At 40.9% G+C, this 24,879-nt stretch overlaps 1 protein-coding gene across 2 annotated transcripts in view; it reads right to left on the bottom strand.

Annotated features, from left to right (window-relative positions):
- Nucleotides 1–24,879, bottom strand: part of PREX2 (phosphatidylinositol-3,4,5-trisphosphate dependent Rac exchange factor 2) — a 148,355-nt gene that overhangs the window by 74,534 nt on the left and 48,942 nt on the right. For both annotated transcript variants that reach the window (XR_012086917.2, XM_020812432.3), the window contains exons 7-12: nt 18,656–18,789; nt 18,260–18,363; nt 16,883–17,032; nt 14,278–14,422; nt 5,949–6,049; nt 1,581–1,684 (exon numbers count right to left, since the gene is read on the bottom strand). Coding sequence is in view for 1 of the 2 variants with exons in the window: in XM_020812432.3 (XP_020668091.3) it covers nt 1,581–1,684; nt 5,949–6,049; nt 14,278–14,422; nt 16,883–17,032; nt 18,260–18,363; nt 18,656–18,789 (738 nt within the window). In the remaining variant the exon portion in view is untranslated. The remainder of the gene's footprint in view (nt 1–1,580; nt 1,685–5,948; nt 6,050–14,277; nt 14,423–16,882; nt 17,033–18,259; nt 18,364–18,655; nt 18,790–24,879) is intronic.

The following is a 24,879-nucleotide window of genomic DNA, read 5'->3' as shown; positions in this document are numbered from 1 at the left end:
ACTGCAGCTCTTTGTTGCCAATGCAGATAATCAATTATATGAATATCACCTGGATCAAGATCTTTGTTCACCAACAACTCCATTAGCCTGCCATATTGCACTTTGTCAATGGCGTTCTCACAAGAACAAGCATTTATCGTATTCCTCATTTTAGTAGACAAGAGCATGGCGTTCTTTCAAGCTGTGTCCTCTTATCCACCCACTTTCCATATGCACACTTATGACTTACTGAGTTTATTTATCTGGCATAAGAAAAGCCTTCCCATTCCCAACCAATAACTGGAAAACAAGATTCTCAGTCTCCCCCACCAAGCTGCGTCACGTTTAGCATTTCATCCACATGGGCTCATTTGTGTGTGAAAGGAGCAATAAGTCTCTGTGTGTTATATCTGCAGTTTAATGGATGCATCTGGAAACTGATTCTAACTTAATTACATCCATATGAAAAATGATTTTGCCTCAACATTCTAGGCAAATTTCAACAGAAGACTAACATGGGAATTATTCAAATAATTCAAAATATTTTAAGGATTCAATTAAAAATGTTAATGGGTTTTCAAATGTTGTAACAACTGACTCTTCTGAAATAGTTTGTCAACATTTATAAACAAATTAATTAAAATATGTTATGTTTCAGAAATGGCACACTCAAAATGTACCAATGTGTCTGAAATCAACAGTAATATGAAGAAAATGGGAGATACCACTAAATGGCAATCACCAAAAGAGCAATATGCTTCACCGGATGCTGTTAGCCACTGGCTGAAGTATATGAATTGCACAACTCCATCCTGTCTTCTATATAAAATGGCACCTACACATGTAAAGGCCTTTAAAAAGGATACTGTGGACTATTTTTTTTGTGTGTGTGTTAACACAGCCATAACTCATTGGCTATAAAACAAATAGCAATACGCCAGGAATGCTATCTCGTGCAACCATGCATACGTGCAGCTTATTTACCCTTGCTACACTTTATCTCTACAAGAATGGATAAATCAGCCAGAAACAGCTTGGCACATATTCAGTATGATGGTTTACAACACCCATACTAGCTGGGACCATAAGCCAACTTTATACAGCTTTCACTTCTAACTTGTTAATTTTACCTACCACAATAATCCACATCATGATTGTTAGGTAGAAGCAGGCAGGTTGCATACATCCATAAGATGTTTGCTCACATCATGATCTAATAAGTATGCCTGCTATTATGTGGAAATATCAGGACTGTTTCTTCATCACATGCTATCTAGTCCTTAAACAAATAAACTGTATACATGACATTCAAAGTTAAAAGCAGCAGAACACAACAAACCTTACCAGCTCCAATAAAAAGGTCTCAGATTATATATCATATTACATTACCAATTTATCTCCCGGTCCGCAAGAAATTCAATGTGGTTCATTTAGCTTTATAACATTCCTCAGATAGAATAATTTTATTAGATTAGTTTCTTCTATGTCAACTGAATTTGATTCAGAGTAATACCTGATAAGAACAGGCACAAGAAAAAGAGGTGAGGGCTGCATAGCTTTTAAACAGAAGGTTAAATTTATATGGTATAGTAAGAATATACCTTAGAAATGACATCCTGCATTTCGCTTCTTGGATAGTATGTGCCATCATCATAACGGAATCTGTAGAGCATGTGTTCAGGTTTAAATTGGTGCTTGTCTGTAACTAAAGCAAAAAGTAGATGAAAAATCCAACTACATTAACCACATGAAGAAAGCACACTAAATAGTCTAGGATATGTATGTGCTAAATGTGCTAAATTTTTCAATATGGAAATGTATGAAGAGCATATTTCTGCTACATTCCTCAAATATTTTTCCATTCAGAATCTAGTACAGATGCAGTTAATTTGTTTGGCCCTATATATGGACCTTTATTATTTCCTAAACTTTCAGTTCAAAGATCTGAACAAATTATACTTTGAGAATATCTTTGACCCCTTAGTAAAAAGCGAAAGGTCATGAAAATCTCTAGTTTTCAGGAGCCTCTGCACTTGCAAGTTGAAATTGTAAAGGTTTTAACATCTAATGAATACCTGAGAAACAGCTATCCATGAATATCCTTCACATCAGTGCAGCAAGTTATGTTTTGGGGAGCAGAATGAGGACAGGGAGCTTTTGTTGGGGTTAAACATGATGATGCATTGAGTTCATTGTGCCTCTGAAACACTAGAACCATGAAAAGACCTGGCTGTCAATGCACAAAATCCTGTTTTCTTCTGTGCAGATGGGCTGCACACAGGCTATCATGTATGCAATTCTCTCTGTCTCTCTCCCTCTCCCACTCCCTCTCTCCCTCCCTCCCTCCCTCCCTCCCTCCCTCTCTCTCACTATTCCAAATTGCACAACCCCCTTTTTATGTATGAGCCTTGTTTTCAACAAGCTGATCTCCAGCTTGTGTAAATTCCTGGATCAATTGCAGACAACTCTCCTCAAGGGCAGCCACACTAATGGGATTCTACCCAATGATATTAAAAAAAAAAAAAAACAGGAATTGGGAATGCAGGCCCTCAATGTGCTGTTGGACTGCAATATTATTTCCCATCACTCCTCAACACTAACTATATGAGTTAGGATGCATGGGAAATGGCAGTTCAACAACTGGAGTGCCACAATTCCAGACCCTTGCTTTAAAACAACTTAATTCAGGTTCATTCAAAATAAAGTCCATCACTGACCAATGTTCGTTCAAATGTGCTATTTATTTAACCCTTGATGTTTAGCATATTGTGTAGGAAAGACATCTTTAATCAGGTTCAAGTTTTACTGCTTTATCAGTTCAGCTGCATGGCAGCTAGCAGATGCTATATATACACGTGCATATACATGTGTGTTATGCATTTGCTTAACTAGTCTGTTCAGGAAGATGTAGACTTGTTGCCAAACAAGTGCTAGAAAACAATGGAAAAACTCTGTAAATCAGTTCAAACTAGTCTGTAGCAGAATTAATAGGAGCGAACAGAAGTAGTGGGTAGTGACAGAAGGAAAAACAATTAAATGAGCATCTGGAGATGCTTAAGTGGGTTAAATAAGGAACAAGCTGAATCTTGATCACTCTTGTTTTGTAGTACAGATTGACAAGTTTAACTCTAATCTTCAAATAAATTAATTAGAATGAAACACTATCATAGTGATAAGAAGCTTACATCTATTAATCTAAAGGTAAAAGGTTCTTTAGACAGTTGTTTATAAATGACATGAAGTTATAAGGATACTTTTAAAAGCCTTCTAAAAGAATTTCAAGTTATTTATGTGAATCTGTGTGTGCACATATTTAATTTATATTCACAAAATGTGCTCAGAATTGTCACTGTGTGTGCATATGTACATATTTGGTAGATATAATTATGTCTCATTACTAGTTAAGGAAAACGAGCAAACCCACACAACATATCTATAATAGTTCTGATTCTACTCAGTTATTAGCAAACAAAACCTGACAATGTGACATGTCTAACCTAGTTAACAATTATTTTTATCAGTATTACAACTGCTTCATCGTTCATAACTAAAAATTGCATATACAGAAATTGCCATATAATATATTTGCAGTGTAACACTAATTCTCTAACATACTTAGAGCCTCCCTTTCTTTACTGAAAAACAGATGGTTCATTCAACTTTATTTTAAGAATTCTATTCCTACAGAAAACACAGCTGTGTCTACATGCTAATAAAAATAGTATGTTCAGTTCAGACCTCTGTGCCCTAAAATAATTACTTCACCATAAAAGTCTATAAAACAGTTGTTAAATTTCTGTTGGGTCAATCTAGGATTCAGTTCTCAATACAGCTGAAGAGCAGCTGCAGTTTTGACATTAAAATCTTTCTTGAAACAGAATTGTAACTCCCTACATATAGAAACAGTCTGGTAAATGAAAACAGGATGCCCTTCCAATACTGAAACAATAGTCAAAATCCTGATCACAATGCCCCAATGTGTGCCTCACTGATTATTTTTTTGTACCAGTTGTGCACAGGGGTATTCACTTTCCCCTATACATGTGTTTTCAATTGTGCAATCTCCAGCTTGCATAACTGTAATCCAGACACCACTGGAGCAATCACAGTGTGCTTCACCCACAAAGCAGTTATGCTTCATGGCTGCTACGAGGATTCTTGCCTTATCAAAGCAAATACATAATCAAAATGCTCGTAACACTGTTAATCTAATACAAACACATCTAAGCATCATTCCTTCTCTCTCTCTTCTTTGTCTCCCACTTATTCTCTCTTATATCTTGAACATTTGTCACTTGGTTACTGAATGCAAGTTAGATAAATATGAGCAGAGCTCAGAAAAGTTAAATTTTGGACCACTGTTCCTAAAGTACAGCAGACGATGCTGGGTGGGAATTCTGGGGGTTCTTATCTAAAAAGCAATGTTTACAAACTCTAGGTACAAAATACTTCAGAGAACTGATTAATATTTGGCTTACCGGAAGAAAAGTTAAGTTCATTTTGGTCAACTGAATGCATTATCTACAGAATTATGCACACTAGTAATTCTGCATTGTCTGAAAAAATATTTGCATTTATATTCCATTTTCCAGACAGGCACATTTCCTCTCAACTAGCTTAGAATCACAAAACACATGACCCAAAACAACAGTTATAACTATTTAACTCACAAAGCCAAATTAAACACCTCCAAAGGATTAAAATTCCATCATATAAAAGTCATTTTTTAAAAATCCTAAGTAACATATGCAATGGAAGGAGGGAATTCCACTAATGTACATTTTGATTGAGTGAAGATTAAGGCAGACAGCCATTTGAAGGGAGAAGTTCAAAAGGAGTTTCAGCATGAAGGGATTTTAAAACTGATGAACTGCCCCTACACTTCAGGTGATAACAGGTTATCCAAAGCACAAATGTTTTAGTAAAGTTGTGATATAACTTTGCGTCATCAGCCTATTTGACACCATCAAACTTCAAACTGTCACACAGTCTCTCCCAGCTGCTCCGTATAGGCAGTTAAGCAACATGAGAGATGTAATGGCACCTTGTCTCACCTCACAGGCTCCTCTTCTGTTGAATATCCTGAACAGGTGGCACAGACAATGGTACTGACTGACACAAGGAAGTTCAGTGAAAGATTAGATCTTTCTAAAGATTAGATTCTTCTGTCCAACCATCTTTCATTCTGAACTCTAAACCAAAGTTAGGTTCAAATGGGTCTAGATATTTACTTGCTGCTTTTTTAAGAGGTAAATTTTCAAACAAACAAATTTGCCTAAGTATGGCAGATATAAAATATAAACTCCCCCCAATAAGGCAGCAGTATCTTTATCTCATACAAATCAGCCACTACTGCTAGCCAAGCTGAACCTAGTCAGGTAGGAAAAGCATAAAATAGTATACACATAGACCTGCTCTGCTCCAAGGGTCTTACTCACATTCAGGCTGCAAAAATTAGATTTCGCATTAACCACTGCAATGACATAAGACTACAGTTAAATACAAGGGAACCTCAATTTACAAACTTAATCCGTATTGGAACAGTGTTTGTACATCGAAACATTCATAAGTCGAAGCAAAATTCCCCATAGGAATGCATTGAAAACTATTTAATCCATTCTGGATGTTTTTAGTTCTTATGTAGAGGTACCATTCAGTAGAGGCATTAGTTCCCATAGGAACTAATGCAAAGCCGGTTAATCCGGACAGAATTTTTTTCTTTTTCCTTCTTTTGACCTAAGATGAACTTCGGTCAAAAACAGGGCAGGAAAGGAGGGAGGGGGGAGAGAACACCTTTTAAACAGAACACGTTTTTGCCCTGTTCATAACTTGAAGCTCCGTTCGCAAGTTGAAGCAAAATTTTGCAAATGGAGCGGTTCGTAAGTTGAAATGTTCGTAGGTAGGGACGTTCGTAAGTCGAGGTTCCACTGTATTTGAAAAATTTTGAGGCAGGGAGGAGACATACATACCATGGTGGATAATTCCATTTTCTAGTAAAGCCTGCCCAAGATGAACGCCTTCCTCTGGTCTGTGAATCTCTCCAATTTCCAATAACCAGGACACAAATTCACTTGGGGGGGCGAGTTTGCGGAAAAATGAAGGAATAATTAGTTTCAATCAAATTATAGGAAGTTACAGTATCATTACAAGCAGAGCTGTTGTGGAAGAAACAGCAGGATTTGTAAGTTTGGTAAGGTACTGCTAGGGAGATCTGTGCTTGTTCTGCCTAGATTTTGTTAAGCTCCAAATAGAAAGTGCAAAGGCCACACTGCTTCCACAGTGGGACTCTTGACTTCTGAAAAATCTCTAAAAACAAAATCCTGTGCTTGGAAACAAACATAAGTTTGCATCTTCCTAAAGTGAAATACCTGAATGTCAAAGATTTGACTGTTTGCTTGAATTTTGACTTCCCATCCAAATAACTCTTCAGACTAGCACATACCATCAAAACCCACTTCAGTGTTAACAATGAGTAAATCAAAACTGCTGAAGATGTTCTATACCTTGGTTTAATCACAAATCCAAATAAAGATTGCATTGGATTAAATTGCCATAACTGTTTTTTTTCAAGTTTTTTTAAAATGAAACAGTCTCCATGAATCCTCAGAGGCTGATTTTTTTTAAGTGTGAAGGTGGGGGTCTAAGGTTCCAAGGGTGCTGGGAAACTGTCAAAACATAACACAAATGCCCTCCAATGTACTCTAGAGAACACAGGAAGACCTTCTAAGCAGAAACATTTTTCAAACACTTTAAAATGTTTTTTAACGACTGTAGAGGTGTTAAGGGTACCCAGGGGTGCTGGAGGTCACAAAATGCCCCTAGGGGCCACATGCTACCCGTCCATACAATAAAGCCACTGTCTTTAGTCTTGGAGATTTGTCCAGAGCTTTTAATGATGGGACCTTCGCAAGGTCAATAATTCAAAGTATTACTGCAAGTCAAAAACAACTTCACACAAATAATAACAATCAAAATCATATTCTCTGGTTTTCTCATTGGTATTTTCCCATGAATTTATAGCAGCATGATATGAACAGTGATGTCATCTAACAATGAGACAGGATTCATGCATAACACACCCACAGGATTCTATCTACATTTTAGCTGACATTCCAGTCTGTAGCAAAAATAATAATAATCAGTCTCCACACCAGCATGGAAAATTGAAGATCAATTCACAAATCATTTTTTATGTGCAGAATATGATTCAAAGAGGTCATTTTCAAGGTTTGGAAGAAAGGCTCAAGAGCAAAATACATATTTGCTCTATAGTTCTTAAAGGGAGTGATGCATCGGATCCATACAGGGGATGCACCCCCGCAAGCAGTATCCCCATACCGAGTGACGGGACCCTATAGGGACAAGGTGCGGAAGGAGCTGGACGAGATGCTTAGGGAGAACATAATCGTCCCCTCTTCTAGTCCATGGTCCTCTCCGATAGTCCTGGTGGACAAGCCTGATGGGAGCATTAGATTTTGTGTAGATTACCGGAAATTAAACCGCGTAACCACTCCTGATGCCTACCCAATGCCCAGGCTAGACAACCTGATTGAAACCATAGGGGGTTGTCGGTTCATTTCATCATTGGACCTAGTAAAGGGTTACTGGCAATTAAGGATTGATCCCAGGGATCAGGAAAAGACCGCATTTTGCAGCCCTTTCGGTCTATATGAGTTTAGAGTCCTTAGTTTTGGTCTCAGAAATGCACCAGCCACATTCCAAAGGCTGATGGACCAGACCTTAGCAGGGCTCAGTGACTTTACTGTGGCCTACATTGACGATATAGGGATCTTCAGCAATACCTGGGAAGATCACCTGAAACACCTGGAGATAGTGCTGCAGAGGTTAAGTGCAGCAGGGCTAACAGTAAAGGCAAGCAAGTGTCAGCTGGGTAGCCCTGTCACATACAGCACTGATGGTACCTGTCTGTCATGGGTTTGGAGGGAAAGTTCCATCCTATGGGGAGTGGAAGGCGGGACATCAGGGGGGAGGAGCTGTACTGTATATATATTTGGGGGAAGTCCATCGTAGGGGAGCTGACGTGGAGAAGTGGAGTTGGAGTCTGTGGGTCAGACTGGGTACAACTGTTCGTCAGACAGTACATACCTGATAGGTTCAGGTTTCTATCTAGGTAGCCAGAACTGAAAGGTTCAGGGTCTGTGCGTTACCTTAAAGTGTTCCGTGAGAACCAATCTGTTGTATGCGTATGATTGGGACTATACCAAGTTCCAGTATCCTATTTACCTGATCCTTTTATTTACCCTGTTTGTTTTTTCAATAAACCTTGTTCTTTTGTTTATTAAAATCCATTCCTGGTCTGGGTGACTTGGTAGAGCGAATGGTTGGTGGCAGCATAACTACAGGGTGGGATACTCCAGTAGGTCTGGGGTTGCTACATTTATTGGTGTCCAGCGGGTGGGATACGACTGGTCCAGTTGCCCAGTGGTCCAGCAAAGCCTTGGCTAGTGTGCCCAGAGCAAGGGGGGTCTAGTCAGGGAAAATCTGAGGGCACGTAGGTAATCTTCTAGGCTTACCTCATGGGGAGGTAGGCTAGTGGAAGAACGTGCAAACTCAGATTGGGGGACTAGATTAGGGAGCTCTGAGGCAACCCGTTTTGGCGGGAAAGGGCTGAGGCAAAGCTGCGTGAAGTAACAGTGATCTAGCCTGTCTGCTGAGAGGCCTAGCAGAGGGGGTGGATTCTGCCTAGCAACAGTTGCAAGTTGGTGCTGGAGGGACAGCAGCAGTCTATAGAAGGCTGTTTCTGAGGCAAAAGGAAAAAAGTCGTCGTTTTATTTTGAGGCGTGACTTTTGAAGGCAGCCTGTTCTGGGGGGATTATGCCCTTGACTCGAAGCCAAATGGCAGAAATGGGGGAAGTGAGAGAACCACAGGGAGACCAAGGTTCTGAGGAGGAATTTGGCTCAGTGCAGGATGAGAGCACGGGAGAACTGACCTCAGAACTCAGAAAAATGCTCCTAGCCCAACAGCATGAACTGAGGGTGAGGGAAATGGAGGAAAGGGAAAGGGAGAAACAAAGACAATTTGAAATGGAAAGGGAAGAGAAACAGAGACAGTTGGAGTTAGAAAGAATGGCGTTTGAGCTGAAGAAGCTGGAAATAATGAGTAGAAATAGGAATAACAATAATAATGAAGGGAACCCAGGGAATGGGGAAGGCAGCCTGTCTAAAACTGACTTGAAGAAATTCCCTGTGTACAACAAGGGAGATTGCCCTGAGGTGTTCTTTTCCCTCGTGGAAAGAGCGTTTGTGGACTTCTCAGTAAGGGAAACTGAGAAGATGACCATTATGCGATCTTTAATCAGTGGCAGCCTGGCAGAAGTCTATGCAGAGATGCCAGTGGAACTGCTGAAAGACTTCGCTGAGTTTAAAAAACTGGTGTTTGCCCGGCATGGGATAAATGCTGAACAGCTGAGGCAAAAATTCAGGTCACTCACAAAAAAACCAGAGCAGACTTTTACCCAAGTGGGGGCCCAACTGGTGAGGTTGCTAGAGAAATGGCTGTCTCAGGAGGGGACAGAGACCTTTCAGCAGCTCAAAGACCTGATAGCGCTAGAACAATTTTATTCAGTCCTGCATGGGGAACTAAAGTTCCATGTGAGAGAGAGGAAACCTAAAACTGTGACAAAAGTGGCAGAGATCGCAGATTTTATTTCCCAAATAAGGAAGCCCTTAGGTGCTGAGGGGAAAACTGTGGGTAAGCCCAAAGAAACCTACAGCAGGTACTCTCAGGGACCAGGGAAAAACCAGCAAGGGGGAGGGGCCCATGTTGAAGGGAAGCCCTCAGACATGAAACCACCAAGACCTCAGATTTTGGAGGGAAAACCAAAAACAGATGAGAAAGACTCCAAGTACAGCAGAAAATGTTATTTCTGTCAAGGAAAGGGCCATCTAATCTCAGAGTGTGAGAAATTAAAGCAGCTAAAGGGAAATTTGCCTCATGATTTGAGTGGAACCAAGCCAAAAGCTGTGTTCTGTGTCCAGACAGAGCAAAGCTCCTTGCCACTGAGGGAGCCTGTTGCCATGGCGACTCACTCTGGACCAGTTACATCTGCTGATCAGGCTGGGGAAAATGGTCCTCTTGTGGAGGTCAAGCGCTGCTTACTAGTTAGGACAGATTCGCAATTGTTTGAGACCGCTGGGGTGGACGTAGGAATACTTGACCATCAGTATCGGGGGTTAAGGGATACTTGTTCCCAGGTGACCCTGTGCCATCCAGACATTATTCCTAGGAAGCATATAATCCCAAATGAGAGCCTGAAGGTGGCAGGGATTGAGGGGCAGGTGATCTCACTGCCAGTAGCTGAGGTACCTGTGAGCTTTCAAGGCTGGAGGGGAGTTTGGCGTCTAGCGATTTCATCGACTCTGCCAGCAGCCGTGCTCGTGGGAAATGACCTGGCTGAACATGTGAAACGGGTGCTAGTGATTACACACTCACAAGCTACCACGGGGACAGTTCAGGGGGGTACTGAAGAGCCCGAGGCTGAAGCAGATGAGGGTAGTCCCGAAGCTGTGGCAGAAACCTTAACCACAGACAGCAAATTTGGCCAAGAGCAAAAGGCAGACGCCACTCTCCGAAAGTGTTTTGAAAAGGTGACAGACACTCAGCTAACACCTGAAACCCCAGCGAGATTTCACGGGAAAAAGGGAATTTTATATAGAGAGACCCTGATGAATATCTCAAAAGGGGGAGATGGGATCAGAAGTCAGCTAGTGGTACCTGAAAAGTATTGCCCCATGATCTTACAAAGGGGGCACTCTGACATGTTTGCTGCGCACTTGGGGGTGAACAAAACACAGCAGAGAATCACACAAAATTTTTACTGGCCCGAAATAGGGAAGCAGATCAAGGAGTTCTGTAAACAATGTGATGTGTGTCAGAGGCAGGGGAATAACCGTGACAGGACCAAAGCGAAGTTGTGCCCTTTGCCTGTGATTGACACCCCGTTCAAATGTATAGGAGTGGATATTGTGGGACCTTTGCCCAAGGCCACAAAGAGGGGGAACCGGTTCATTCTCACCATTGTGGACCATGCCACGAGGTACCCCGAAGCCATTCCCTTGACTAACATCGAAACTAACACAGTGGCAGATGCCTTAGTGGGGTATATGTCCAGGATGGGATTTGCCTCAGAAATAATCACAGATTTGGGCACCTCGTTTACATCGAAGCTCATGAAACGCTTATGGCAAATCTGTGGAATTAAACACAAGGAAACCACTGCCTATCACCCCGAAAGTAATGGGTTAACGGAGAAGTTCAATGGGACTCTGATGCACATGATTAGGGCTTACTTGGCAGAGAATCCAAACAATTGGGACCAGAAGCTGCGATCCCTTTTGGTTGCTTACCGATCAGTGCCCCAAGCCAGTACCGGGTTCAGTCCGTTTGAACTTTTGTTTGGGAGAAAAGTAAAAGGTCCACTTGATTTAATCAAACAGAATTGGGAGCAGATCACCCAGGATGACCCACAAGATGTTGTGACGTATATAGACACTTTAATGAATGACCTGAAGAGAAACCTAGAGCTAGCAGCAGAAAACCTGCAAGCTCAGAAGGTCAGACAGAAAACCTGGTATGACCAGAAAGCCAGGGAGAGGCACTTTAACCCAGGGGAGGAAGTGCTTTGGCTTAGGCCCTGCAAAGAGAACAAACTGCAGCTCAAATGGGCAGGACCATACAGGGTCATTTCCAAGATGTCGGACCTGAACTACCTTATAGAACAGGAGGAACACCAAGCACGGAGGGTGGTACATGTGAATGCCCTGAAACCCTACTACAGAGGGGAACAGAGGGTTTTATTTGCCATAAAAGCAGCTGAGAGTGAGGAAGCTGAATTGCCCTTCTGGGAGGGTAGAGGGGAAGTGAAATACAACCCAGATGAGGTGAAGATCAGTCCTGCACTCACCCAAGACCAGCAGCAAGAACTAAAAGTGCTGCTCACTAAATATCATAAGGTTTTTTCAAATAAGCCGGGGATAGAGAAGGGAGTGATGCATCGGATCCACACAGGGGATGCACCCCCGCAAGCAGTATCCCCGTACCGAGTGACGGGACCCTATAGGGACAAGGTGCGGAAGGAGCTGGACGAGATGCTTAGGGAGAACATAATCGTCCCCTCTTCTAGTCCTTGGTCCTCTCCGATAGTCCTGGTGGACAAGCCTGATGGGAGCATTAGATTTTGTGTAGATTACCGGAAATTAAACCGCGTAACCACTCCTGATGCCTACCCAATGCCCAGGCTAGACAACCTGATTGAAACCATAGGGGGTTGTCGGTTCATTTCATCGTTGGACCTAGTAAAGGGTTACTGGCAATTAAGGATTGATCCCAGGGATCAGGAAAAGACCGCATTTTGCAGCCCTTTCGGTCTATATGAGTTTAGAGTCCTTAGTTTTGGTCTCAGAAATGCACCAGCCACATTCCAAAGGCTGATGGACCAGACCTTAGCAGGGCTCAGTGACTTTACTGTGGCCTACATTGACGATATAGGGATCTTCAGCAATACCTGGGAAGATCACCTGAAACACCTGGAGATAGTGCTGCAGAGGTTAAGTGCAGCAGGGCTAACAGTAAAGGCAAGCAAGTGTCAGCTGGGTAGCCCAGAAATAAAATACTTGGGTCACATAGTAGGGGGAGGAGTGATCAAACCCCTAGAGGCCAAGATAGAAGCCGTTCGTGATTGGCCCAGACCCAACACCAAGAAAAAAGTCAAATCATTTCTTGGGTTGGTGGGCTACTACAGAAAGTTCATCCCGAGGTTTAGCGAGATGGCGACTCCGCTGACCGATCTGACGCGGAAGAAGACTGATGACCGCATCCCGTGGACCAGCGACTGTGAGGAGGCGTTCCAGAGGTTGAAGGAGGCGCTCATCCATTATCCAGTGCTGCGTGCTCCCGACTTCGACCGGGAGTTCATCATCTACACCGATGCATCTAACAGCGGGGTAGGAGCAGTTCTTTGCCAGGAGGATGAAAATGGTGACCAGCATCCAGTGTCCTACCTGAGTAGGAAACTCCAGAAAGGTGAGAGACATTTGGCAACCGTGGAAAAGGAGTGCCTGGCCATAGTATACGCGATTCAGAAGGCCAAACCCTACATCTGGGGAAGACATTTTGTTCTGTGCACTGACCACTCACCACTGCAGTGGTTAAAGACAATGAAAACCCATAATAGTAAACTTATGAGGTGGGCTTTAAACCTGCAAGATTTTGACTTTGAAGTGAAGGTGGTCAGAGGGGCAATGAACTGTGTTGCTGACGCCTTGTCAAGAAGACCCGACGAGTGAAGACGGCGAAGAAACCATGGACTGTGTATATTTTGGTGACCAAAAGTTAAATGTACCTGTTTATTGAACAAGCTTGGTTTGTATTAATAAAGGTAACTTAATGTATTGCAAATATTAATGTTTAAATGCATAAGTGATATGTTTGACCTAGAGTGAGTAAGTATGGGTTATGGGATTGTATTATAATGTATAACTGTTTATGTGTTTTGATCCTGGTTGTTTTTTTGGAGAAAAGCACTTTAGCTTTTCCCCCGCAAAACAACTTATAAAGGGGGAAGGTGTCACATACAGCACTGATGGTACCTGTCTGTCATGGGTTCGGAGGGAAAGTTCCATCCTATGGGGAGTGGAAGGCGGGACATCAGGGGGGAGGAGCTGTACTGTATATATATTTGGGGGAAGTCCATCGTAGGGGAGCTGACGTGGAGAAGTGGAGTTGGAGTCTGTGGGTCAGACTGGGTACAACTGTTCGTCAGACAGTACATACCTGATAGGTTCAGGTTTCTATCTAGGTAGCCAGAACTGAAAGGTTCAGGGTCTGTGCGTTACCTTAAAGTGTTCCGTGAGAACCAATCTGTTGTATGCGTATGATTGGGACTATACCAAGTTCCAGTATCCTATTTACCTGATCCTTTTATTTACCCTGTTTGTTTTTTCAATAAACCTTGTTCTTTTGTTTATTAAAATCCATTCCTGGTCTGGGTGACTTGGTAGAGCGAATGGTTGGTGGCAGCATAACTACAGGGTGGGATACTCCAGTAGGTCTGGGGTTGCTACAGAGGTCATTTTCAAGGTTTGGAAGAAAGGCTCAAGAGCAAAATACATATTTGCTCTATAGTTCTTAAATTCGGAATATTGGTATCTTTTGACCTTAAAAATATTGTGTAAAATATTTTGGACAATGTTGGAGCCTAAAATAACTGTTTTTTGAAAGGTATCCCTCATGATTAATTCATAATTAAGTCGGTTGCCAAAGAAAAGCTAAATACATACCTTCCAAGGAAGCATTTTGGAAAAGTGGTTAATTTTCTTTTGCGGTCTTTGATCAGGTTCCCTTGTCTGCACATCATTTTGTACAGTCTCTCTCCTTGCTCAGATATCATCACCCAAGTATCTTGCTCCATGCCTAGTTTTAGCCCTGAGAAAGAAACCAAAATGTAATCATTCTGAAACGCTTATATGTTCTGGGAATTTTATAAGAATAACCTTTTCAGATTTCACCTCTGGATATCTTGAACGTAAGCTAATTTGTGATGGAAATAATTAAAAGCTGTTATAATACAAACAGAATGGTAGCATATACCACTGAAAATATATTTAGGTATATGTTTTCCAATAGAACAATATATGCCTTATTTTTAGAGGTGAAATATAAACAAGAGAAACAGGTACTTGGTTCAATTCATTGCATTACCAGCTATATTGATACCAGACAGCATGCTATCTTTTTGGAAGGATCCTCATCAAATGTATAATGACGGCAGAGTCTTTTCAGAATTACCATTTAACAGGGATCTCATTTCTGACTCTGAATGGGTTGAGATTCAGTCTACCTGTCGGACTGATACAGAAACAAGGGATACAGATGCAACAAGAAGTTGACACAATTAGCTAATGACAGGCCTTAAATGGAGGCAGAGGGTACAGACCAAAGCTGATATTAATTCATGTCAAGCAAGAGTTTCTGCTGTCTTGTACAGCCTACCATATTTCCCTCTTCCACATCCCCCTCATCCTTTTTTTTCAGTGACAGATTTTAAATTCATAAACTCTCCAGAAAGTCAGCTGAATTCCCTTTTCAGTTAGATTTATGCAAACCTTTTCAATTAGTCTGTATCTGCAAAAGTGAGCAGCAGTTTAGCCAATGCTGTCTTGATAAAGTAAACAAAATAATCTGAAGCTTCTTTGTATTCATGGTGAACGGAATGCTGTTTACAGCTACTCTTAGCAAAGGTATTTGAATTTTTGCAAACAGTTTTATTCATGAATCATCTGTTATTCCACTTGTTATTAAGTCAATACATTCCACTTAAAAGAAGTGTTTCCAGAGATGTTTTGGAGACCACTGAGAGGAAATAGTAGAAATCTATACGTTGACAAAATAAAAGCATTTCAATAAAGTTTCAAAAACTTTTCTTTTAAGAATTGGCATGATAGACCAGCCTAATCTTACTACTCCTGTCCTATTTTTCTCAAAGCCTTTGGAAGAATCTATGATTGTGGTTCAGTGAGTTTCTGAGTAGCAGCTGTCTTTTATATCAACTGCATAGTGCTACACAAACCTCAGGGAAGATTGTTATTAACTCATTCCCATCTCAAACTCAGTGTCACCCTATGCACACCCAGTAAAAAGGCAACACTGAAGCTTGTGCATGAGCTCCCAAATCCCCTACCTTACCCACAATCAAAGTGAGCCATGACATAAAAATGTGTACAGTATTTCATTTCCAAAATTCTATTTCCTACATTTATGACCACCATCACCCACACTTGGGTTTTCCCAGCAAGACCCTCCCATAACCATTTCCCCATTTTTTAAAAACCTAATATAGCATTCTGCCAGAAGAAGAGTCATCCAAAGCCTGCAGAAATATTTTACAACTTTGTAGTTATCAGCCATTTAATAAAACCAAGTCCTGGTAATCCTATCAATTTCCAAAATTATCATTATCCTGATGGACTGGTGTGTGTGCAAACACCTCATGAAAACAAACATTCACTCTAAAGCTTTATCTTCCTCCGACTATCAGCATTGCAGATTCATGGATCATCTCCTCACACAGCCAACATGGCAATAAAGTGTTCATATATGAAATATTACAGATACATTCAGGACTTATAGTTGTAGATTTTATTCTGTAATCACCCTGCCTCACATATAGCATTCTACAGGGTGGATCATGACAGGATCATCTTCTGTTTATAAATCTCCCATCCCCATGTTTTCCTACTCTATCTTCTGTCCTTCTCTTACCATTAAAAATGTTTAAGACAAAAAATAGAATATATGTAAATTGCATTTTGGTTGGTAGCAGAAGGAGTCCTTACTCAATAAATATTTTGAGTCTGCAAATCCTAACAACAGCATAAAGTTCCACATTTCCTGATATCAATGTCTCTCACTCCTGTGTGGTCTCACCTGGTTTTCCTCCCACATGATGAAATAGAAATAACTCTGTTTCTGATATCACACGGGAGGAAAGAGAGGCTTGTGGCAACTTTAAGACTAACAGACTGATATTCGTGTGAATGTTCATGGACTACAATCCACTTGTTTACAAGCAGAAAACTGTAACTAACTCAGAAGCAATAGTGACTTTTGTAATGCCTGCTGAAACAGAATAATATACCTAATTCTTTGTAAAACAGAAACAAATCTCTATTTCCATTAAAGTCTTAGTTTAAATGAACAAGCTAGCACACTCTTCTAGAGAAAGGGAGATACACATTGGTGACTGTAGGCAAGAGAGGAGTAAGTGGCTTGGCAAAACCTGTTTGGACACGCAGACGACTCAAGCTGAAGAAAGCAAAAGAGCCACACAGATTATCATCTTCCATGTTGATATTATCTAGAAAGACTCCTTGATTGTACTCTCACCTTTTCTTCTTTCCCTTTCTTTTAGAATAGCTTCCAGCCATTCTTGCTTTTCTTCAGGTGTTTTCGCCATACACACAAACCATTTGTTCTTTGCTGTGTTGTGAATCTTCCAGCCATTGAGAACAATGTGGCCACTGCTGTGATAGTCAGCTGGAAAAGAACAAGAGAAAGAAAACTTTTTAAAGGTATGTACAGATGTTTTCCCAGTACTACACAGTATGAGCCACACAGATTAGTTTCTGATCCCACTCTAAGATAAACAGAAACATTAAAAGCAATGAAGAATGTCTCTCTCACTTTAAACACAAAAACAAAAACTTTCAACTGCTAGCACAGATGAATGTGCTTTTTTCCATGTTCTGAGAAGACTTTAAAATTCCTCTATCACACTTGTATATTGAAATTTTTTTTGAGAAGGAGTCTGGAAACTCTCCAGTCTTACCAATGATTCCATTCCTCACTCAGACTGGCAGCCCATCACTAAGGTCTTTGGCAGTTCAAGCACAGTGGGATCACAGCGCTTGAGAAGAGTCAAAGACAATTTAAATCAGCAGTGGGCAATTTATGGTGGTCAGGGAACTGCAATGAGAACCCTTAGGCCTGCCTGTGTCCAGCCACAGCTGCTTCCACTGTGGAATTTGCTATGTGTTTCATTTAAAATTAAAACATGCACCCCCAACAAGACTTACAAGTGTTGTTTGACTTCTGGAAGGACAATTCTGTTCATAAACAAGGTAGGCAGAACACATGTATCTTGTTTAAAGAAAGATTGTGAGATTTTGATTGTCTGTTTTTAACCAAGTAAAATTGGCTACAGCAGTGGGGACTCAGGCAGATAGTAAGAATGTGCAAAACTGGTCCCTGGGCCACAATGTAGCCCACTGTCCATGTAGTGACTACCCATGATCTAGATCAGTTCACTAATATGTGATAAGACCATCTGTCCAACAATAAATCAGTCAATACAGTCAAAAGCAAAATGCAGAAGCAATTACAGAATAAGTGGTGGATTCCATCACTCCTTGCTCAACTCTCTTAAAAAAAAACTATTTCACTTCTTCCAGACAATACCAAATAGGTGCATGAATATTTGTCATATATATTATTTCGAAAATGCCAGACACAGAGCCAACTGAATAATTTGCAGTGGGAAATTTTCATTTTTTATTTATATTTTTAAACCTAAGTACAATAATATGCTTTATTTAATGGAATATTTTATTAAACATTTGTATGTTATGTTATTTTATTAAATTTCTACTCCACTCATCTAGTGGCAAGACACTACTCTGGTAGTATGAATATCCTTAGTAAAATACTATAAATGCAACCTATTCATATTTAAACAGATTCTCTAATTAGTGCAGAAGTACATACCTGTGCCATCATCTACATTCTCCACTTCCATCACTTCTGTGTTTATTCTGCCCCTGAAGAGATACCGATGGCCTTCTGCAGATGTTTTGCTATTCTTTAATCGTCTGGGGTAGGGTGGAGAGGGCCAACAGAGGAAGAGTACAAAGGCATTGCTGAAATTACCACTTTACTCCAGGATCATCAAGACTATTAATAATTTTTAACAATTCATTGTAGTAGGGATGTAAGAAATCTTAGTTTAAAAAATGATACTGTCAAGACTCTATTCTGTATGCTGCAAAAGATAACCTGACTTTACTCTGATTAGCTCCATATGTAAGCACATGTAGCTGGGCCGAGTGAAACAGATTTGCCTACCCTATCCACTCACATCACATCTTCAATCCTGTATCTTACCTATGCTTCCTCTTGCAATAGACCAAAAGATTGTCAAAAAGAAAAAACACCCGTTCCTGTATATTTCCTGCCGAGATCTTCAGCAAAACTCCATGCATCAGCATTTCTGTACATGTGTCTGTAATATTTGATCCCTAACCAAGAAACATACAAAAAGAACAACATTTTAGACCCTAACAGCTGGTAGATATTGGCAAAAACTAAAAGCATACAAGTGTTTAACACAAACTATGAAGTTAAGAAAATTAAAAGACATTTTATTGCAGGTATTAGAAAGATTACTAAGCAAAATTCTTTATAGCTAATGGCCAAAATCCTATTAATTACCTCTGATAACACAGTGTAACTGGTGTAGATTTCAGTGCCCAATATTTGCAAATAATTTAATTAACATAGGCATTTGTTGATGCAAACACTTACACCATCTTCTTAACCTGCAATTCATTCCCAAAACTTAATATCAACTGTATTGTGCTGGCTTGTAAACATAATAGGATTTTTCCATAATCTGACACAAGAACTGCACTTAAAATTTATTTAATATGTACTAGTACATTTTTCCTCCTTCATGGACTGCTGCCTTGTCGTGGCGAAGGGGCTTGAGTAACTCAGAGAAGCTATGGGCTATGCCGTGCAGGGACACCCAAGACAGACAGGACATAGTGGAGAGTTCCGACTAAACGCAATCCACCTGGAGTAGGAAATGGCAAGCCACTCCAGTATCTTTGCCAAGAACGCCCCATGATCAGAAACAAAAGGCTAAAAGATATGACGCTGGCAGATGGGACCCTCAGGTCGGAAGGCGTCCAACATGCTACTGAGGAAGAGTGGAGGACAAGTACAAGTAGCTCCAGAGCTAATGAAGTGGTTGGGCCAAAGCCGAAAGGACGCTCAGCTGTGGACGTGCCTGGAAGTGAAAGGAAAGTCCAATGCTGTAAGGAAAAATACTGCATAGGAACCTGGAATGTAAGATCTATGAACCTTGGGAAGCTGGAGGTGGTCAAACAGGAGATGGCAAGAATAAACATCGACATCCTGGGCATCAGTGAACTAAAATGGACAGGAATGGGCGAATTCAACTCAGATGATTATCATATCTACTACTGTGGGCAAGAATCCCGTAGAAGGAATGGAGTAGCCCTCATAGTCAACAAAAGAGTGGGAAAAGCTGTAATGGGATACAATCTCAAAAATGATAGAATGATGTCAATACGAATCCAAGGCAGACCATTCAACATCACAATAATCCAAGTTTATGCACCAACCAGCATTGCTGAGGAGACTGAAATTGAACAATTCTATGAAGATTTACAACACCTTCTAGAACTGACACCAAAGAAAGATGTTCTTCTCATTCTAGGGGACTGGAATGCTAAAGTAGGGAGCCAAGAGATAAAAGGAACAACAGGGAAGTTTGGCCTTGGAGTTCAGAACGAAGCAGGACAAAGGCTAATAGAGTTTTGTCAAGAGAATAAGCTGGTCATCACAAACACTCTTTTCCAACAACACAAGAGGCGACTCTATACATGGAAATCACCAGATGGGCAATATCGAAATCAGATTGATTATATTCTCTGCAGCCAAAGATGGAGAAGCTCTATACAGTCAGCAAAAACAAGACCTGGAGCTGACTGCGGTTCTGATCATCAGCTTCTCATAGCAAAATTCAAGCTTAGACTGAAGAGAGTAGGAAAAACCACTGGGCCACTCAGGTATAATCTAAACCAAATCCCTTATGAATACACAGTGGAAGTAAAGAACAGATTTAAGGAACTAGATTTGGTGGAGAGAGTGCCTGAAGAACTTTGGATAGAGGCTCGTAACATTGTCCAGGAGGCAGCAACGAAAACCATCCCAAAGAAAAGGAAATGCAAGAAAGCAAAGTGGCTGTCCAACGAGGCCTTAGAAATAGCAGAGAGGAGAAGGGAAGCAAAATGCAAGGGAGATAGAGAAAGTTACAGAAAATTGAATGCAGACTTCCAAAGAATAGCAAGGAGAGACAAGAGGGCCTTCTTAAATGAACAATGCAAAGAAATAGAGGAAGATAACAGAAAAGGAAAGACCAGAGATCTGTTCAGGAAAATTGGAGATATTAGAGGAACATTTTACGCAAAGATGAACATGATAAAAGACAAAAATGGGAGGGACCTAACAGAAGCAGAAGACGTCAAGAAGAGGTGGCAAGAATACACAGAGGAATTATATCAGAAAGATTTGGATATCCCGTACAACCCAGACAATGTAGTTGCTGACCTTGAGCCAGACATCCTGGAGAGCGAAGTCAAGTGGGCCTTAGAAAGCCTGGCTAACAACAAGGCCAGTGGAGGTGATGGCATTCCAGTTGAACTATTTAAAATCTTGAAAGATGATGCTGTTAACGTGCTACATTCAATATGCCAGCAAGTTTGGAAAACTCAACAGTGGCCAGAGGATTGGAAAAGATCAGTCTACATCCCAATCCCAAAGAAAGGCAGTGCCAAAGAATGCTCCAACTACCGTACAATTGCACTCATTTCACACGCTAGCAAGGTTATGCTCAAAATCCTGCAAGGTAGGCTTCAGCAGTATGTGGACCGAGAACTCCCAGAAGTACAAGCTGGATTCCGAAGAGGCAGAGGAACTCGAGACCAAATTGCTAACTTGCGCTGGATTATGGAGAAAGCCAGAGAGTTCCAGAAAAATATCTACTTCTGCTTCATTGACTATGCGAAAGCCTTTGACTGTGTGGACCACAGCAAACTATGGCAAGTTCTTAAAGAAATGGGAGTGCCTGACCACCTTATCCATCTCCTGAGAAACCTATATGTGGGACAGGAAGCAACAGTTAGAACTGGTCATGGAACAACTGAGTGGTTCAAAATTGGGAAAGGAGTACGGCAAGGCTGTATATTGTCCCCCAGCTTATTTAACTTATATGCAGAATACATCATGCGGAAGGCTGGACTGGAAGAAACCCAAGCCGGAATTAAGATTGCCGGAAGAAATATCAACAACCTCCGATATGCAGATGATACCACTCTGATGGCAGAAAGTGAGGAGGAATTAAAGAACCTTGTAATGAGAGTGAAAGAGGAGAGTGCAAAAAACGGTCTGAAACTCAACATCAAAAAAACTAAGATCATGGCCACTGGTCCCATCACCTCCTGGGAAATAGAAGGGGAAGATATGGAGGCAGTGTCAGATTTTATCTTCCTGGGCTCCATGATCACTGCAGATGGAGACAGCAGCCCTGAAATTAAAAGACGCCTTCTTCTTGGGAGGAAAGCGATGACAAATCTTGACAGCATCTTGAAAAGCAGAGACATCACCTTGCCAACAAAAGTCCGAATAGTCAAAGCTATGGTTTTTCCTGTTGTGATGTATGGAAGTGAGAGCTGGACCATAAAGAAAGCAGACCGCCGAAGAATTGATGCCTTTGAATTGTGGTGCTGGAGGAGGCTCTTGAGAATCCCCTGGACTGCAAGGAGAACAAACCTATCAGTTCTAAAGGAAATCAACCCTGAGTGCTCACTGGAAGGACAGATCCTGAAGCTGAGGCTCCAGTACTTTGGCCATCTCATGAGAAGAAAAGAGTCCTTGGAAAAAACCTTGATGTTAGGAAGGTGTGATGGCAAGAGGAGAAGGGGACGACCGAGGATGAGATGGCTGGACAGTGTCTGCGAAGCAACCAACATGAACCTGACACAACTCCGGGAGGCAGTAGAAGACAGGAGGGCCTGGCGTGCTCTGGTCCATGGGGTCACGAAGAGTCGGACACGACTAAACGACTAAACACACACACACAGTACATTTTTCTCTTAATAAAATAATCGATTATGGACTGAAGCTTATGTACCATCTGACTAAACACACATTTATGAAAAGTTCACTCATGGTACTACAGAACCATCAACTAGAAACAGTGGGGAGTAAATATAACGCTTTTGCATGCAAAGTATGTATCAGTTTACAAGCATCCAAGCTTCTTTGTGAACTTTGGGTTTCTGTGGAAGTACAATATGATTTCAGAGAAATACACATGCACACACAACCCTGGATTTCAGTCACATTAATTTAGAAAAATGAAAACCTGGATTATGTTTTTAAACATTTTTGCTTAGAAAAATGAAAACTTGGGACTACATCTCTAAAGTCTTCGGCCTGGACATAAGCTCAACTGAAATCAATAGAACTTGGTTTAGTATAAACAGGCTTAAGACCAGAATGTTAGACAAATCAGTCTAAAGAGCTAAGCCATTTACACTAATTAGAATTCTACTGAAACTGGAATCATGACATAATGAAGCAATACCTTGATTTAAGTTACCAAAACAATGTAAAAGGCACTCTAAATAATAGGCTGAAACAATCCTCTACCTATAGTAAATCTAGATATTTTTGTTAGTTTTTTTAAATAGTCTCTTTAAAGACATGTGCATCTATTCTGGTTCACTTTCTTATGTCACAACTAGAGATAGAGGTATTCGTAATCATATACAAATAGGAAAATGGCAACGCAGCTGAAGTTAATGGTGGTCCGCCACCTAGGGTCAGACCATTCACTCATGCGTCCACCACCACCAGCCTTGCTCATCCTTCCAATCACTCCCAGAGCCCCGCTCTCTTCCTGCTCAGGTAGCCACTCCAGGCAAGTGGAGGGAGGATGAGTCTCCCTGCACGGCTGCCAAGTCGCTAGCCAAGCAGGAAGAGAGAGGGGCTCCGGGAATGATTGGAAGGATGAGGCCACTGCCAGATGGTGGACCCAGAGGGGCAGACCTTCGTTAAATCCAGCTATGAGGGGATATTCATATTCGTATACAAATATGGATACATTGATGTTGCTTTACGTTGAGTCATGTCATTATTTTATCCTGCCACCAGGGTCCCTAGCAGGATGTACTACAAGATATGCTGAAACATTATTTACAAATATTATTAAAACAGATTTAAAAATCAAAGAGCAGACATTTTGACTGCCAGTTGTAATCTCAAGGATGGAGCTAGCCTGACTTCCTTCAGGCACAAAATAGACAGTCAAGATGCTGCTACAGAGAAAGCCCTATCTTATGTACACATCAACTTATTCTGTCACATTTGTTGTGAGAAATGACTACACTCAAAAGAAGGTCTAGCACTTCCATTAACTACATTCTTTATTTCAGGTTGATATTATATATTTAGAGGTGATTTCTATGCTGCCTTTCTTCCAAAAACAGACTCAATGTGGCTCATAAATGCAATTAAGATACAAATAAAAGAACTAAATATACAATAAAAAACAAACACAGAATAAACAAAAATTATTCAGACAACATTTAAAGAATCTATAAAAGCAAAAAAAATATAACCACTACCTTGGGGAAAGTCTGTCCTAGATGCACAATGTAAAAGCCTCCAGGAATACATTGACTGTTAAAAGTTTATTTTTTTAAAAAAAGTCTTTACCTGACACCAGAGGAATAGGAGGGAGGGGGACAACATAACTCCCAAGGGAGAAGCAGTCCACGACCTAAGAGCAGCCACACAGAAGGCTGTCTCTCCCAGTCCCAAAATACAGCCCTGTTAAGTCAATGGAACTGAGAAAAGAGCCTGAAGATCTTAGGAGCCTGAGAAGGCTTAAATGGGGAAATGTATTCCTTTAGAAGGCATGGACCTGATTTGTGTACGGCTCTATAGGTCATAACTAGCACTTGGAATTAGGCCCAGAAATGGACTGGCAGCCAGTGAAGCTTCTGGTAACCAGCCTTAGTTAGCAGCTTAGTTGCAACATTTTGAATCAGCTGAAGCTTCCAAACCACCATCAAAGGCAGAGCTACACATAGAGCCTGTTACGGCAATTCAAGATGAATGTAAGACAAATGTTATCATAGCCAAATCAAACCTGTCAAGAAATGGGCATAGCTGGCACACTAGCTTTAACTGTGCAACTACACTCCTAGCTACTACTGAGTCCTCAGCATTCAGGCTCTGGACTGACTCCAGGAGCACAAGCAAACTGCAAGCCCAAGATTCATTCATTCATTCATTCATTCATTCATTCATTCATTCATTCATTCATTCATTCATTCATTCATTCATATTTATATTTATATTTATATTTATTTATTCATTAGATTTCTACTCCACCCCACTAGACAGCGTGTACTCAGGGTGGCTTACAGATATCATAAAGTATCATAAAAACTTCATACAGGTATAACTCCATGTTACTATTGTTGTTACTGTTATTCTGTTGAGTTTAGTGA

This window comes from Pogona vitticeps, chromosome 4 (genome assembly GCF_051106095.1).
Source record: "Pogona vitticeps strain Pit_001003342236 chromosome 4, PviZW2.1, whole genome shotgun sequence".
Lineage (NCBI taxonomy): Eukaryota > Metazoa > Chordata > Lepidosauria > Squamata > Agamidae > Pogona > Pogona vitticeps.
This window is presented reverse-complemented; position numbering and strand designations above follow the sequence as displayed.